The 14,463-nt window shown below is 43.4% G+C and overlaps 2 protein-coding genes across 2 annotated transcripts in view; one reads left to right on the forward strand and one right to left on the reverse strand.

The window, feature by feature from the left end:
* ZNF582 (zinc finger protein 582) overlaps positions 1-10,165 on the forward strand; it is a 31,993-nt gene extending 21,828 nt beyond the window's left edge. Inside the window, exon 5 of the mRNA XM_021095108.1 lies at positions 7,835-10,165. Coding sequence (XP_020950767.1) covers positions 7,835-9,033 — 1,199 coding nt within the window. The 3' untranslated portion in view covers positions 9,034-10,165. The remainder of the gene's footprint in view (positions 1-7,834) is intronic.
* The window catches only part of LOC110261070, a 29,267-nt gene that overhangs the window by 7,477 nt on the left and 7,327 nt on the right, over positions 1-14,463 (reverse strand). Inside the window, exon 3 of the mRNA XM_021095123.1 lies at positions 2,382-2,529. Coding sequence (XP_020950782.1) covers positions 2,466-2,529 — 64 coding nt within the window. The 3' untranslated portion in view covers positions 2,382-2,465. The remainder of the gene's footprint in view (positions 1-2,381; positions 2,530-14,463) is intronic.

The raw sequence follows: 14,463 nt of genomic DNA on the forward strand, positions 1-14,463 counted from the left end.
TTTAAATAACTCAAAACACGAATTAATTTTTCTGTACAGAAATTCATTTTTATTTAGTAAATTATTCCTTTCATTTTACATGGTATGTACTATTTATGTAATCTTAGTCTTTTCTTTCCTTATGTTTGCTGATCCTTTTCTCTTGCCAAACTGGAATTTCCCACTATGCTTAGGGTAGTGGTTCTCTCCCCATTCTTTTTTTTTTTTTTTTGTCTTTTGTCTTTTTTTTTGTTGTTGTTGTTGTTATTGTTGCTATTTCTTGGGCCGCTCCCGCGGCATATGGAGATTCCCAGGCTAGGGGTTGAATTGGAGCTGTAGCCACCGGCCTACACCAGAGCCACAGCAACGCAGGATCCGAGCCGCGTCTGCAACCTACACCACAGCTCACGGCAACACTGGATCGTTAACCCACTGAGCAAGGGCAGGGATCGAACCCGCAACCTCATGGTTCCTAGTCGGATTCGTTAACCACTGCGCCACGACGGGAACTCCTCTCTCCCCATTCTTAATCATTTGGACGGAATAAGAGCACTGTTACACTTTCTAAACCAGCATTAATTTTCTTTGCTACTCTCCTCCAGGAAACCATCCTTGCTTTCTTTTTCCCTTCCTTCACGGCCTGTTCTTACATTTCTTCCATTTCGCTACGGTACTAAAAACTCACAGTCCGGAGCTTTTAGTTTTACTCTTATTTACTTGATGCTTACATTACTTATTGCCAGACCCATTCATGATTTCCATTTAAACTTAAATATAGTACTCCAAGTAACATTCATTGCTGGCCACTCTTTGTTTACTGTTTTCTCCTCTCTTTCAGTTTTATTTCCAGTGCAATTTGGCTAGACTATTTTATTGAGTGTTGATATTTATCTAAATACATGGTATATAGCTGGTATTCTCTGAATCCTTTTACATCCAAGAGTTTCTGGACCTTCACAAATTATATTATTGGTTGGAGGAATGTTCTTGGATTATAGTTTTTTCTCAGTAATCCAGAGATGTCACTTCACTAAATTCCGGCTTCTGACCTAGAAGAGGAACCCAAAGCTGCTCTGTTTCTCTCAGCTTATGGGGATTATTCATTTCCTGTTGCTGCTGTAACAAATTATCAAAACTTAGTGGCTAAAACATTTATTATCTGGAGGTTGGAAGTCTGAAATAGGTCTCAGTGGGTCAAAATCAAGGTCTTGACAGGGCTATCTATGTTCTCTTCCAGAGGCTCTATGGGAGAATCGATTTCCTAGCCTTTTCAGCTTCTAGAGGCTATCCACATTCCTTCACATGGCCTTTCTCCATCCTCAAAGCCTGCAAAGGCCAGCTGAGTTTCTCACATTGCATCATTCTGACCCTTGACCCTTCTGCCTCTTTCACCTTTAAGGATGCTTATGATTATACTGGGCCCATCTGGACAACCCAGGATAATCTTGTCTTAAGGTCAGCTGATTAACAACCTTAATTCTATCTGCAACTTAATTCCCCTTTGCCATGTAACAACATACCCACAGGTTCCTGAGATGAGGAAGTAGACATCTTTAGAGGCCCAGTGTTCTGTGTCCCAGCATTTGGCAAGAGTTTCTGGAGTTCCTGGTGTGGTGCAGTGGGTCAAGAATCTGACTAGAGTGGCTCAGGTCCTTGTGGAGGTGCAGGTTCAATCCCCAGCATAAGTCTCAACTGTGGCATGGATTCAACCCCTAGCCTGGGAACTTCCATATGCCATGGGTGCAGCCATAAAACTTTTAAAGCTTCTTTCTATCCTTGGAATTCAGAAATTTAGCAGGATATGTTTAGATAATCTTAAGTATTTTTTTAGCCCAAGATAATTTTCTTCTAAATATTGTTTGACTAGTATCTTAATTGTTCTATTTTATTTCTTTTAAAATCTTTAATATTTTGAATAAGCACTATATCCTGATTCAAAAACTTGAAGATCTAAAAAAGATATGCACTAACAAAGGGTGAGATTCAACTTTTTATGCCTCTATCACCTCTTCTTTTAGAATCAGTAATTGCTAATTCTTAACATAATCCTGCCATCAGATTATATTTTTTTTATTGGAGAAAAAATAAGACAGAGATATAGAAAAAATTAAGTGACTTGCTGAAAAACACAGAGCTAGGATGTGACTGGTTGATTTAGTATTTGCAATGAGATCTGTGTGGCTCTAAAATTTCCTTCCATGAAATATAAGGCCTGCAGGGAAACGTTCCTCTCTTTATTCCCGCCCCATATATGTGGAATCAAGGTGGGATATTCCTTAGAGAAAGCACTATCAGAAATAGATACTTGCTTCTTGACATCACAGAAGCCATGAGGCCAGATGAAAACAAAATGATATTAAGGGACAGAAACGCTGGCTTTGGGGTTTGGCTCAGGGACTCACCGTTGCCTTTGGACAAGCTTCAGAACCTTGTGAGAGAAAGCGTCCTTCCTCAGAGTGAGCACAGCGGGCCAAGAATATCCTAGATCAGAGCTTCAGGATGGGGAAAGCCAATTCTTCAGTCCAAGGCCTCCTCAATTTCTCCCAAGCCCTATTCCAATCGCAAAAGAAATGAATGACTGTAGTATCTGGGACAGAGCTAAGACAAGATGTACCATAATAAGTTGTTTCATTTTAACATTTTAGGCTGACTGAATTTTTCTCTATAATAATTCAGAGTTGTTTTAAAGTAAAAGTCATGTCTTTACCATGTTATATGTTATCTTTGTTCTTTGCTACAGAACATCAGGGAACTAAGAAATAAGGAGTTATTATCCACATAGTTATTTCCAAATAGGGAAAGCGAACCTGAAAGCAGGGATCACAATTCCACAGGCAATGAAAGAGAAACCCACATTTATATTATTATCTTAAACCTACACAATTTTGAACAACTCCGGTCATGTCCATACAGTCACACTGAAAAAAACGTTGAGAGTAACACATTCTAAGACCTGCAGTCACCCAAAGACACGTCACAAAGCCCTGCTCGCACGGTCACGCACCACGTCGTAGAATCCCACCACGACCGACGCAGAGGCAGGTGTATCTACCCACCTGCCCCTCCCCACAGTCACAGGCACCGCCTTGGGCCAAACTGTTTCATGTCACAGAGCCCCACAACCTCACCTCGGCCTCACACAGGCTGCCCCACACCTCACACCCGGAACCGTACGCAGACCAGGTCGAGGCCAACAGGCACTAAAACTCAAGGTGAAAGTTCCGGTTCTGGGTGGCCAGACGAGACCGAGGTTGAGGGGCTGAAAGGTCGCACTTGCGCGTGACCAGAGCAAGGTGCTTAACTGCACTCCCAGAAGCCACTGCGGCCGGGGCCCAATCACCGCCCGGGTTCGTCTTCCCAACATTCTTCGGGCGACCGGCCCGTCCGCACGGAACTACATTTCCCCGAAGGGGCTGCGGTGAGGCCCGTCCTCGGGCGCCTCGGTGTGGTCAGGCTGAGGAGGCCGCGTGCCCTGGAGTTTTGAAGGGATAGGTTTCGAGGAGCCTTGGGCGCATTTTGACTCGGAGAGGTTGTCGCCGCGTCGGTGCGAGTTCGACCATCCGCTCTGTCCGCGCCCAGCCCAGAGGGTGGTGGCGGGATGACCCAGTCCTGGCTCTCCTGCTTCTGGACCACATTTCTCATCCTGGCAGCAGGGAATGTGTCCAGCCCCAGCGTCTTTTCCTTCCTAAAGATTCTTAATCTGGGGTCCATAGACCCCACGAACCACTTAATGTTATGGGCGGTTTTGCTTTTTTTTTTTTTTTTTTTCCCCCCAATTTGCACTTTCCCTAGGGAGAGGACTCTAGCTGTATAGTTCTCCAAGGCATCTGATCCTTCCCCAATATATTATCAAAGACAACCAGAGCAGGACAGAAGCTAAAGCTCCACGAAGCAAATGTGATTCAGAAACTATTGCCATAGGGTGAGAACTTTGCCCATAACTGGAATCCATTCCAAGAAGAACAAGTGGGGATTTACAGTCAAGGAGCAGGGTGGGGGGCGCTGGATGTACAATTCCTAAGGTGAAAATCAAGGATGAGAGGGAGAATCTGGCTAAAAAGGAGTTAATAGGATGCTTGCGAAAGGCTGGCCAGAGCGAGGAGATACTGAGGATGAGAGGGTTCTTGATAAACTGACCTAACAGCTCCAGCTAAAACTAGGCAAAGGGCAGTCCGCTGGGATATCGTGAAGGTAAAAAAAAATGGATCTACTTAGAACCATTCTATTTTTCACTTTCAGTAGAGTATTCAGTAAGTTACACCAGGCGTTCCCGTCGTGGCACAGTGGAAACGAATCTGACTGGGAACCATGACGTTGCAGCTTGGATCCCTGGCCTCGCTCAGTGGGTTGAGGATCCAGCGTTGCTGTGAGCGGTGGTGCTCTGCTCTGGTGTTGCGTGGCTCTGGCGTAGGCCGCCAGCTGTAGCTCCAATATGACCCCTAACCTGGGAACCTCCACATGCCATGGGGGCAGCCCTGCAAAGACAAAAAGGCAAGATAATAATGTTACATGAGCTAATCAACCCTTTGTTATAAAATAGGCTTTGTGTTGGATGATTTTGCCCAACTGTAGGCTAAGTGGTCTGAGCATGTTTAAGATAGATGAAGCAAAGCTATGCTGTTCAGTAGGTTAGGTGTATTAAATGCATTTTTGACTTAGAATACTTTCAACCTACAGTGGGTTTATCAGGCCATAACCCACAGTAAATTGAGGAAGAACTGTGTGTATGTAGATATATCACTATGTAGCAAGCACTATAATGAGTGCTTTAGTTTAACTTAACCCTCACATCAACCCTTTGAGGTATATATAGTGTCACTTGTCCTATTTTAATATCAGAGAACTGAGGCATAGAGAAGCTGCCAATACAACTCTAGCAGTCTCACCCTAGTTTGTAGTTTTGTTTTTTTGTCTTTTTGCCTTTTCTAGGGCCGCTCCCGTGGCATATGGAGGTTCCCAGGCTAGGGGTCTCATCGGAGCTGTAGCCACTGGCCTACACCAGAGCCACACAACGCGGGATCCGAGCCACATCTGCAACCTACACCACAGCTCACAGCAACACCAGATCCTTAACCCACTGAGCAAGGCCAGGGATCAAACCTGAAACCTCATGGTTCCTAGTCGGATTCGTTAACCACTGCACCACGACGGCAACTCCCCTAGTTTTTACTCTTAATATATGTATACCACCTCTCAAAAATTTGGAACCACTGGTCTAGGAGGAGTCTGCAAAAGACTTTGAGGTCTTGTCTAAAAGGAGTGCCCTACAACCAAGAATGGGCAGGAGTTCCTCTTGTGGTGCAGCAGAAACGAATCCGACTAGTATCCATGAGGATCTAGGTTTGATCCCTGGCTTTGATCAGTGGGTCAGGGATCCAGTGTTGCCATGAACTATGATGTAGGTCACAGACGTGGCTGGGATCCCCCATTGCTGTGGGTGTGGTGTAGGCTGGCAGCTGTAGCTCCAATTCAGTGCCTTGCCTGGGAACTCCCATATGCCTCGGGTTCAGCTCTAAAAAGCAAAAAGTGAAAGCAAAAAAAAGAATGACTGTGCAAATCATAGACTTACATGTGAATCTCATATGTCCATCCATGTGATGAATTACTATACAGTTAATAAAAATTATATTTATGAAGAGTTTTTCAGAACAAGGAAGAATCTGTTTATGATAATGGGAAACATTCACAGCAATAAATGTGTTCTCAAGGAATAATGGGATTTAAACTGCATCTAGTCAGAAAGAAATTTACAAAGATTATATTCAAATACTTTTTTAAATGAATAACCCCACGGATGTTAGGTAATCTATTTAACTGGTGTACTATTAGTGGACATTAAGGCTATCTGAACAATTTGTTTATAGCGCCCTCTTTCCCTTTTTTTGTAGCACATTTACCCTTCTCAGGGTCACGTGGTCACTCAGCTCTCAAGTCTAAAATTGTTAAGTTTTTCTTATCAGGATGGCCACAAAGATGTGGCCATCAACTCCACCTGAGCAGAGTGGTGGGGGTGACTAATCCCCTTCCTCTCCTTCCACATCTATCCACTCAGAGGGATGTGTACACACTCCAGAATGGCAGGAGTCTCAGCTGTTCGTGAAGAACATCTTCCTCTTGGAGTTCCTGTCGTGGCGCAGTGGAAACGAATCTGCCTAGGAACCATGAGGTTGCAGGTTCCATCCCTGGCCTCGCTCAGTGGGTTAAGGAGCCGGTGTTGCTGTGAGCTGTGGTGTAGGTTGCAGATGCGGCTCGGGTCTGGTGTTGCTGTGGCTGTGGTGTAGGCTGGCGGCTTTAGCTCCAATTGGACCCCTAGCCTGGGAACCTCCATATGCCGTGGGTGCGGCCCTCAAAAGGAAAAAAAAAAAAAAAAAGCGAATATCTTCCTTTCATCATTCATCAGCTATCATCTGAGTGTCATGATTCCTCTCTTCAGGGTCTCCAGGGAACTGCTAAAGTGTTTGACTGGCTTTTGGAAGCAACAGTTTGACATGTGTAAAGCTGGAAGCAGGTCTGAGTTACCTCTGACACGTCACCTTCCCGATTCTTCTAGCCATGCTCTCCACCTTCCCGTTTTAAAGTCCCCTCCAGGGACTGGGTATGTGGAAAGCAGCAGCGTGACCAGGTCCCCACTCATGTTCCCAAATGCGGGGCTTAGTAATTCTAAGCCAAGTGTGACTGATTTTTGGAACAAGGGAACAGTGTTGAGGGTGAGGAGACAGCAACCTAGTAGGTGAGTAAAAGGGAATCTGAGATGGGGGCAAAAGGCTCCTCTGTTTGTCTTTCAGGGGTTTTTCCTCCTAAACGCTTTTCCTCTAAGGTTTACAGAGACAATGAGGCTCCTCTCACGTGACATCTTAAATTTTTACTTCTGTCGTAGGGCTCAAGCGAAGTTGCTGTTATCAGACTCCCAAATATGTTGGTGCCAACAGTGCAAGAATTTATTTACTAGACAGGAGCTGCCAGCACCTTGATCTCAGGCTCTGCAGCCTCCCGAACTGTGCGGAATAAATTTCTGCTGTTTATGAGCCACTCCGTGTACGGTATTTTGTAAGAGCAGACCAAAGGGATGAAGCCGGTGGGTGACGTGCGTTTGGGCTGGCCGATAGTTACAGCTCCATGGAGAGAAGTTCATTCTCCCCCATCCTGCTAAGCTCAGGCTAGGGTACCTTTCCCCGCCGTCCTGGGAAGGGTTGGGGCAGACGAACGTCTCTTTCACTTTCACCCTAAGTAGTCCTTTGTGGATTCATCTCAGCGTGGGGAGGCTCTTCCCCGAGAAAGCCCACCTTGGACAGCCTTGAACTGTCACACCTTTCCCGCTACCCTAGGAGATCATCTGAACTAACAAGAGGAATAGCACTAAGGGCAAACCAGCCTCAGTACTCTTACTGAGTCTAGAGGTCACGTTTCCTTAGATTTTTGCCTGGTAATACTGGGGCTTTCCCCCCCCCCCCAGATCTTTCATAAAGATCTTTGACAAAGATTTTTTTTTTTTTTTTTTGGTGTAAGTTGTATTTTTATTTTTCTGTCTTTTTTTTTAGGGCCAAACCTGAGGCATATGGAGGTTCCCAGGCTAGGGGTCGAACTGGACCTGTAGCTGCCAGCCTACACCACAGCCACAGCAATGCCAGATCCAGGATACATCTTTGACCTGCACCTCAGCTCCCAGCAACGCCAGATCCTTAACCCGCTGAGCAAGGTCAGGGATCAAACCCGCAACCTCAGGGTTCCCCGTTGGATTCGTATCTGCTTGAGCTACGACAGGAACTCCAACATTTCAGTTTAAAACTATTTCTACTAAAGATGCTCTGATACCTGGGACTAAAACAAGCATCTCTGCTTTTTCACTACTTTTCAGATCGGGTATCCCAATGGCAGAAAAAGGAAACACTTATAAACAAAGATCTGGAGAACCTCAGTTTCCAAGAAGACCGGGAATGGGAAGGCACATTCGAGACCGATCGCAGAACTGAGGACAGAAGCTCCCGGCAAGTCATCATCGCTCATGAAGAAACACCCACTTTGAGACAGCAGTCACCCCATAACCTGCTTCACAGAGTTCCACCTGGAAGTAAACCCCTTGTGTGTCACGAATGCAGAGAAGGCTTTTGGCAGAAGAAATCTCTTCTTAGTCATCAGAGAATTCATACTGGTGAGAGATCTTATGAGTGCCAGCAGGGTGGGCAGGCTTTCCACGACCGTTCCTATCTTGCCCAACACCAGAGAACTCACACTGGGGAAAGACCTTACGAATGTAAACAATGTGGAAAGGCCTTTGGTTCTGTTTTGCTCTTTACGAGACATCAGAGAATTCACACTGGGGAGAAGCCCTACGACTGCAAGGAGTGTGGCAAAACCTTTGTTCGGCTCTCACAACTTAAGGTACGTCACCGAACGCATAGCAGTGAAAAGCCCTATCAATGTACCGCATGCGGAAAAGCTTTCAGCTACTTGTCACACATCAGATTATCAAACATCAGAGAATTCATACTGGAGAAAAGCCCTATGTCTGTGAGGAATGTGGAAAGGCCTTCAGAGGCATCATGCAACTTCATGAACATCGCAGAATCCCCACCAGTGAGAAGCCATTCAAGTGTCACGCATGCGGAAAGGCCTTTGGCCATCGCTCGTACCTTCCTCAATACCAGAGGATCCACACTGGGGAGAAACCTTACAGCTATGAAATGTGTGGGAAGGCCTTCAGGCAGGGCTCACAGCTCAACCACCACCAGAGAATTCATAGTGGTGAGAAAGCCTGTAAATGTAATGAATGTGGGAAGGCCTTCAGGCAGGGCTCACAGCTCAACCACCACCAGAGAATTCATACTGGTGAGAAAGCCTGTAAATGTAATGAATGTGGGAAGGCCTTCAGGCAGGGCTCACAGCTCAACCACCACCAGAGAATTCATACTGGCGAGAAAGCCTGTAAATGTAATGAATGTGGGAAGGCCTTCAGGCAGGGCTCACAGCTTAAACAACACCAGATCATTCACACTGGTGAGAAGCCTTATGAATGCAAGCCTTGTGGAAAAGCCTTTAGTCAGTGCTCACAACTAACTCGACACAAGAAAGTCCATTCCTAATGTAAGGAAGAAATGCGGGAAGGACTTCTGACACGCTCATCTTCCTCAACTTTAAGGAATCCACGCTCCAGAAACCCTACAAATAAGTGAAGTGAAGATGCCACTGGTCTCAGCCTTCAAGGAACATCAGTTAATTACACAGAACCTTGTGGATGTGCAAGCATTTTTTTGGTTCCACCACGATATTCATCACTAAAGACCATAGTGATAGGATGCAGACAAGCTTCCCAACACTACCTATCAGTCCTTAGTAACTGGAAATTTCGTACTGGCTAGCAACCAAGTAAGTAGAGAAATTTTGGAAAGCCTTTAGTTTGAGCTATTCCTTACTGACATAAGGGAAAGTAATCCTGTGAATGTCAGCTACGTGAGAAGCTCTTTAGCCGTAAGTCTCTTTTCATCAGAAAATTCACATCGAAGAATGTAAATTACTAAAAACAAAGCAGAGTGTATCATTTACTGTACATCAGAAAATAACACAGTGACTAAAACCCCAGACATTTCAAACAACAGTTAAACACTGAGGTTAAGGAAGACGTGAAGTTTGTCACAAATCAGACAGGACTGTGGTTCAGGTAAAAATGTAATAAATCAGATATTAACAAAATGTTACCTTCTACCTAATATTTTCTCCTTCAGTGAAACAATGAGAACACTATGAATTGAAAGAAAAGAGTATGAAACAAAAACTTGTGGGATGTGGCCATATCTATACTCAAAAGTTAAAACTTTAAAGACCACTTGAGGAGCTAGAACATGAACATAACTCAGCAATAGAATTAAGGAAAAAAATCATTGAAATTTAAAGAGAAGTAGGTTTTATTAACCTTGAAGACTCTCCATTAAAAGAACATAAGCAGCTACAAACGTCACAGAAGTAGAAATATAGTATTATTAAAAATAAGGGCAAAATAACACACACAAAAGACATTAAAAAATAAAAGTGACTGTTTTACATCTTTGATATCAATAAATTTCAAATTTTAGATGAATGTCACTTCCTAAAAACGAAAAACTAAGTTTCCAGAGTTGATTTTTTTTTTTTTTTTTTTTTTGTCTTTTTGCCTTTTCTAGGGCCTCTCAGCAGCATATGGAGGTTCCCAGCCTCGGGGTCTAATGGGAGCTGTAGCCACCGGCCTACACCAGAGCCACAGCAATGTGGGATCCGAGCCACGTCTGCAACCTACACCACAGCTCATGGCAACGCCGGATCCTTAACCCACGGAGCAAGGCCAGGAATCAAACCTGCCACCTCCTGGTTCCTAGTCGGATTCATTGACCACTGTGCCACAACGGGAACTCCAAGAGTTGATTAAAAATTAACAACCAACCAATTTTATAGGGAATACACTTAAGTGGGTTTTTTTTAACTCTAATATTATCAATTGTTAAGAGCAAAGATTAACCAAATCTTTTATAAGAGTACAGAAAATATGACAGAAATTTCCAAGTTTGAAAGATGCAGATTTGAATGAAGATCAGAATGAAGTCATTATAGCAATCAGTTACTACAATCCCAGTGATTCTTGATCTGTGACAAGTGTACTTCACTATATCAACTAAAAATGTTTGTGGCCATAGTAACATCCATGAGTTGCTTATATTATCATGTATAATTATGTGTGAGAGGTATTTCTAATACACTGACATTATTCCTTCCAAGTATAATATTTTCATATTAACATATACTTTGACATGTCTACAAACCATATCCTATCCAGCATTTACTCCATACCATGTTGGTATGTGGTCATTCCTTTCCACTTTATACATGCTCACATGTGTGGTGGCTTCTCATTGTGTTTGTTTTTTTTTTTAATATCGTTGATTCACAATGTTCTGCCAATTTCTGCTGTACAGCAAAGTGACCAGTTATACATAATACATACATTCTTTTTTCTCACATTATTCTCCATCCTGTTCTCTCATTGTGGTTTTAATCTGCATTTCCCTAATGACTACCATTGAACCTGCTTTCATGCACTTATCTGCCATTCGTTAATTTTAAATGAAATATCTGTTCAAATTGGTGGCCCATTTATAAGTCGGTTGGTTTGCTTTCTGTTGAGTTTTAAGTCTTCTTTATATATTCTAGATCAAATCCCTTATCACATCGTGATACGCAAATTTTTTTCTAGGCTGTTGTCTTCTCATCTTAGTAGTATGTTTGGAGTTGCAGAAATTCTTTTTCTTTTTTTTTAAATTTTTGGACACACCTGTGACTTATGGAAGTTCCAGGGCCAGGGATCAAATTCATGCCACAGCAGCAACCCAAGCTGCTATAGTGACAACACAGGATCTTTAACCTGGTGCTCCACAAGAGAATTCCAAGAAATTCTTTTTTTTTTTTTAATTATTTATTTATTTTTTATTACTCAAATGGATTTATCACATCTGTAGTTGTATAATGAAGAATTCCAAGAAGTTCTTAACATCAAAAGAAATCTTTGCCTAACCTAAAGCCACATGTATTTTTTCCTAAAAGTTTTATAGTTTTAGGTTTTACATAGACTCTGATATTTTTGAGTCAGTTTTTGCATATAGGTATCCAGTTGTTAACAGCATCACTTGATAAAACACTTTCCATTCTCTACTGAATTGCTTTTGCTGCTTTTTCCAAAACCAACTGACCATACAAGTACAGGTTTATTTCTGGATGCTAGTTTATTACATTAACACCTTTTTCTGTCTTTATGCCAATACTGTCTTGATTACTGAACCTTTGAGTCCTGAAGTCAGGCCTCAACTTTATTCTTCAAAACTGCCTTGACTCTTCATCTTTTTTTTGCATTTCCATGTGAACTGTGGAATCAGCTTGTTGATTTCTATTAAAAAGCCCACAGAGATTTTGATTGAGATGGTGCTGACTCTGGAAATGAATTGTGGGAGAATCTACGGCTCAACAATATTGGGATTTCTGATGCATAAACACATCTCTGTATTTCTTCAATATTTCTCTCAACTGTGTTTTGTAGTCTTTCAAGTATTTCATTTTGGGGGGGCCATTTTAAGAGGTATTTTAATTTCAATTTCTGATTTTCACTGCCCGTATATAGACATGTAATTGGTTTTTATATATTAATCTTGTATTCTACAACCTTGATAAATTCACTTTGGGGAGGCCACACCCCCTGGCAAGTGGGAGTTCCTAGGCCGGGATAGAACTTGTGCCAGAGCAATAACCCAAGCCACTGCAGTGACAACACCAGATCCTTAACCCACTGCACCACAAGAGAACTCCAAATCCACTTATTTCTAAGGCAATTTTTTATATAATCCATAAGATTTCTATGCAATTAAATACAGTTTTACTGTTTCCTTTCTAGACTGCCTTTTGTTTCTTTTTCTTGCCTTGTTGCGCTGGTTAAGGCCTCTAGGACAATGTTTAATTCAAGCAGTGAGAAAAGACTTCCTCGCCTTTCTCTTGGTCATCGAAGAAAAGCATCCATAAATATGATGGCAGCTTTAGGGTTTTTGTAGATAGATGTTTTAGACAGCGTGGACTCCCGATTACCAAATACCATGACTGGGTGGCTTACATTTATTTCTGACAGTTCTGGAGTCTGGGAAGTCCAAGATCAAGGTGCCAGCAGATCTGGTGTCTGGTGAGCTAGGTGTCTAAATTCATCTCTTCCCATAGCAGGCCTTGGAACTGCAACACAGGACTGCCTCGTTTCTCCTACCACCAATGAATCAGTCCTTCTCTGCTATCCATAAACAATCCATTTCTTCCCCTCCTAAGGCTCCCTCACCACAACACAGAGCCTTAGATGTAGATGACACTCAACATCAGAGATGTATGTGTATAAAGACACAGTTCGGATACTGTTTCATCTACTAAGACTCAGTTACACACTTCCAACTTACATATCAAGCTGCACTTCAATTTCAAATGACTTCTTAATACATCACCAATGTACTCCACCTCTTCCCTATCAACCTAAATATCACCAAATTTCACAACTAAAACAATACTCACTCCCACACATCAAAACAACCAATTTTGGAGTTCCCATTGTGGCTCAGCAGTAAGCGAACCCGACTAGCATCCATAAGGATGAAAGTTCAATCCCTGGCCTCAGTGGGTTAAGGATCCAGTGCTGCCTGTGAGCTGTGGTGTAGGTCGCAGACACGGCTCGGATCTGGCGTGGCTGTGGCTGTGGCATAGGCCAGCGGCTACAGCTCCAAGTGGACCCCTAGCCTGGGAACCTCCATATGCCACGGGTACAGCCCAAAAAGACCAAAAAAGAAAAAAAAAAACCAATTTCAATCCTTCTCATTATAATTCCTACTTTGCACAAGGTTTATGGAAATAAGCCTTAATTCCACCCCCTCCAAATCAAATGTAAAATAATTCCAAGTTTCTAAACTTTTAAACAATCTCAGAAAAGAATTAGCATAGTCCTCAGAAAGGCCTGCTTGCAAGGTTGGCCCCTGACTGGTCTCTAACTTGGATTTCAGGAGGGTTCCTGCCATTCTTAGAACTGATGAAAGTACCTTACTGTGCCTAAATTATTTGTGCAAACAATGTAGCCTATGCTGAACTCTTCCACACACCAGCCAGAAGATACATCGGTGACCAGCTTCCAATAAAATCTCTAGGCTGGAGTTCCCGTCGTGGCGCAGCAGAAATGAATCTGACTAGTATCCATGAGGATGTGGGTTGGATCCATGGCCTCCATCAGTGGGTCAGGGATCCAGCACTGCCATGAGCTGTGGTGTAGGTCGCAGATGCAACTGGGATCCTGCGTGCTGTGGCTGCGGCCAGCACCTGTGGCTCGGATTCGACCCCTAGACTGAGAACGTCCATGAGCCACAGAAGCGACCCTAAAAAGCAAATAATAATAATAATAATAATAATCTCTAGGCAATGAGTCTCTCATGTTGTCCAGCAGAGAACATCTCAGACACATCACAAATCTTGGCTTGAAGAATTAAGCACATCCTCTGTCACTCCACTGGGAGAGGACTCTCGGCAGATCCCACCAGTTTCCTCCTGACTCTGCCCCGTGAGCCTTTTCCCTCTGCTCATTTCACTTTATATCCTTTTGCCAAAATACATCTTAGCTGTAGCGTAGTAAAAGAATTTAATGTTTCCCAGAAAGAGCTCTAGCCTTTGCCCTTGGCTCCCGGGAGGCCATCTCTAACACTTTGGGATGTCCTGACTGATAAAATTATCTTTGTTTACTGAGGAGAACATGGCCCACGCCAGAGAGTCAAACGAGGTGACTCACGGTGGGGATGTGTTATCTCGGTGCCAGTGTGACCTCCTGGGTGGTAGGGACGGAGGAGTGACCCCCCATGACTATGTGACTGAGCCCCAGTAAACAAGGGACAACTAGGCTCAGGAGCACAGGGTCACACACTGTTGCTGGGAGGAGTCTACACCATCTGTGACTGCCCT

This window comes from Sus scrofa, chromosome 6, assembly GCF_000003025.6.
Source record: "Sus scrofa isolate TJ Tabasco breed Duroc chromosome 6, Sscrofa11.1, whole genome shotgun sequence".
Classification (NCBI taxonomy): domain Eukaryota; kingdom Metazoa; phylum Chordata; class Mammalia; order Artiodactyla; family Suidae; genus Sus; species Sus scrofa.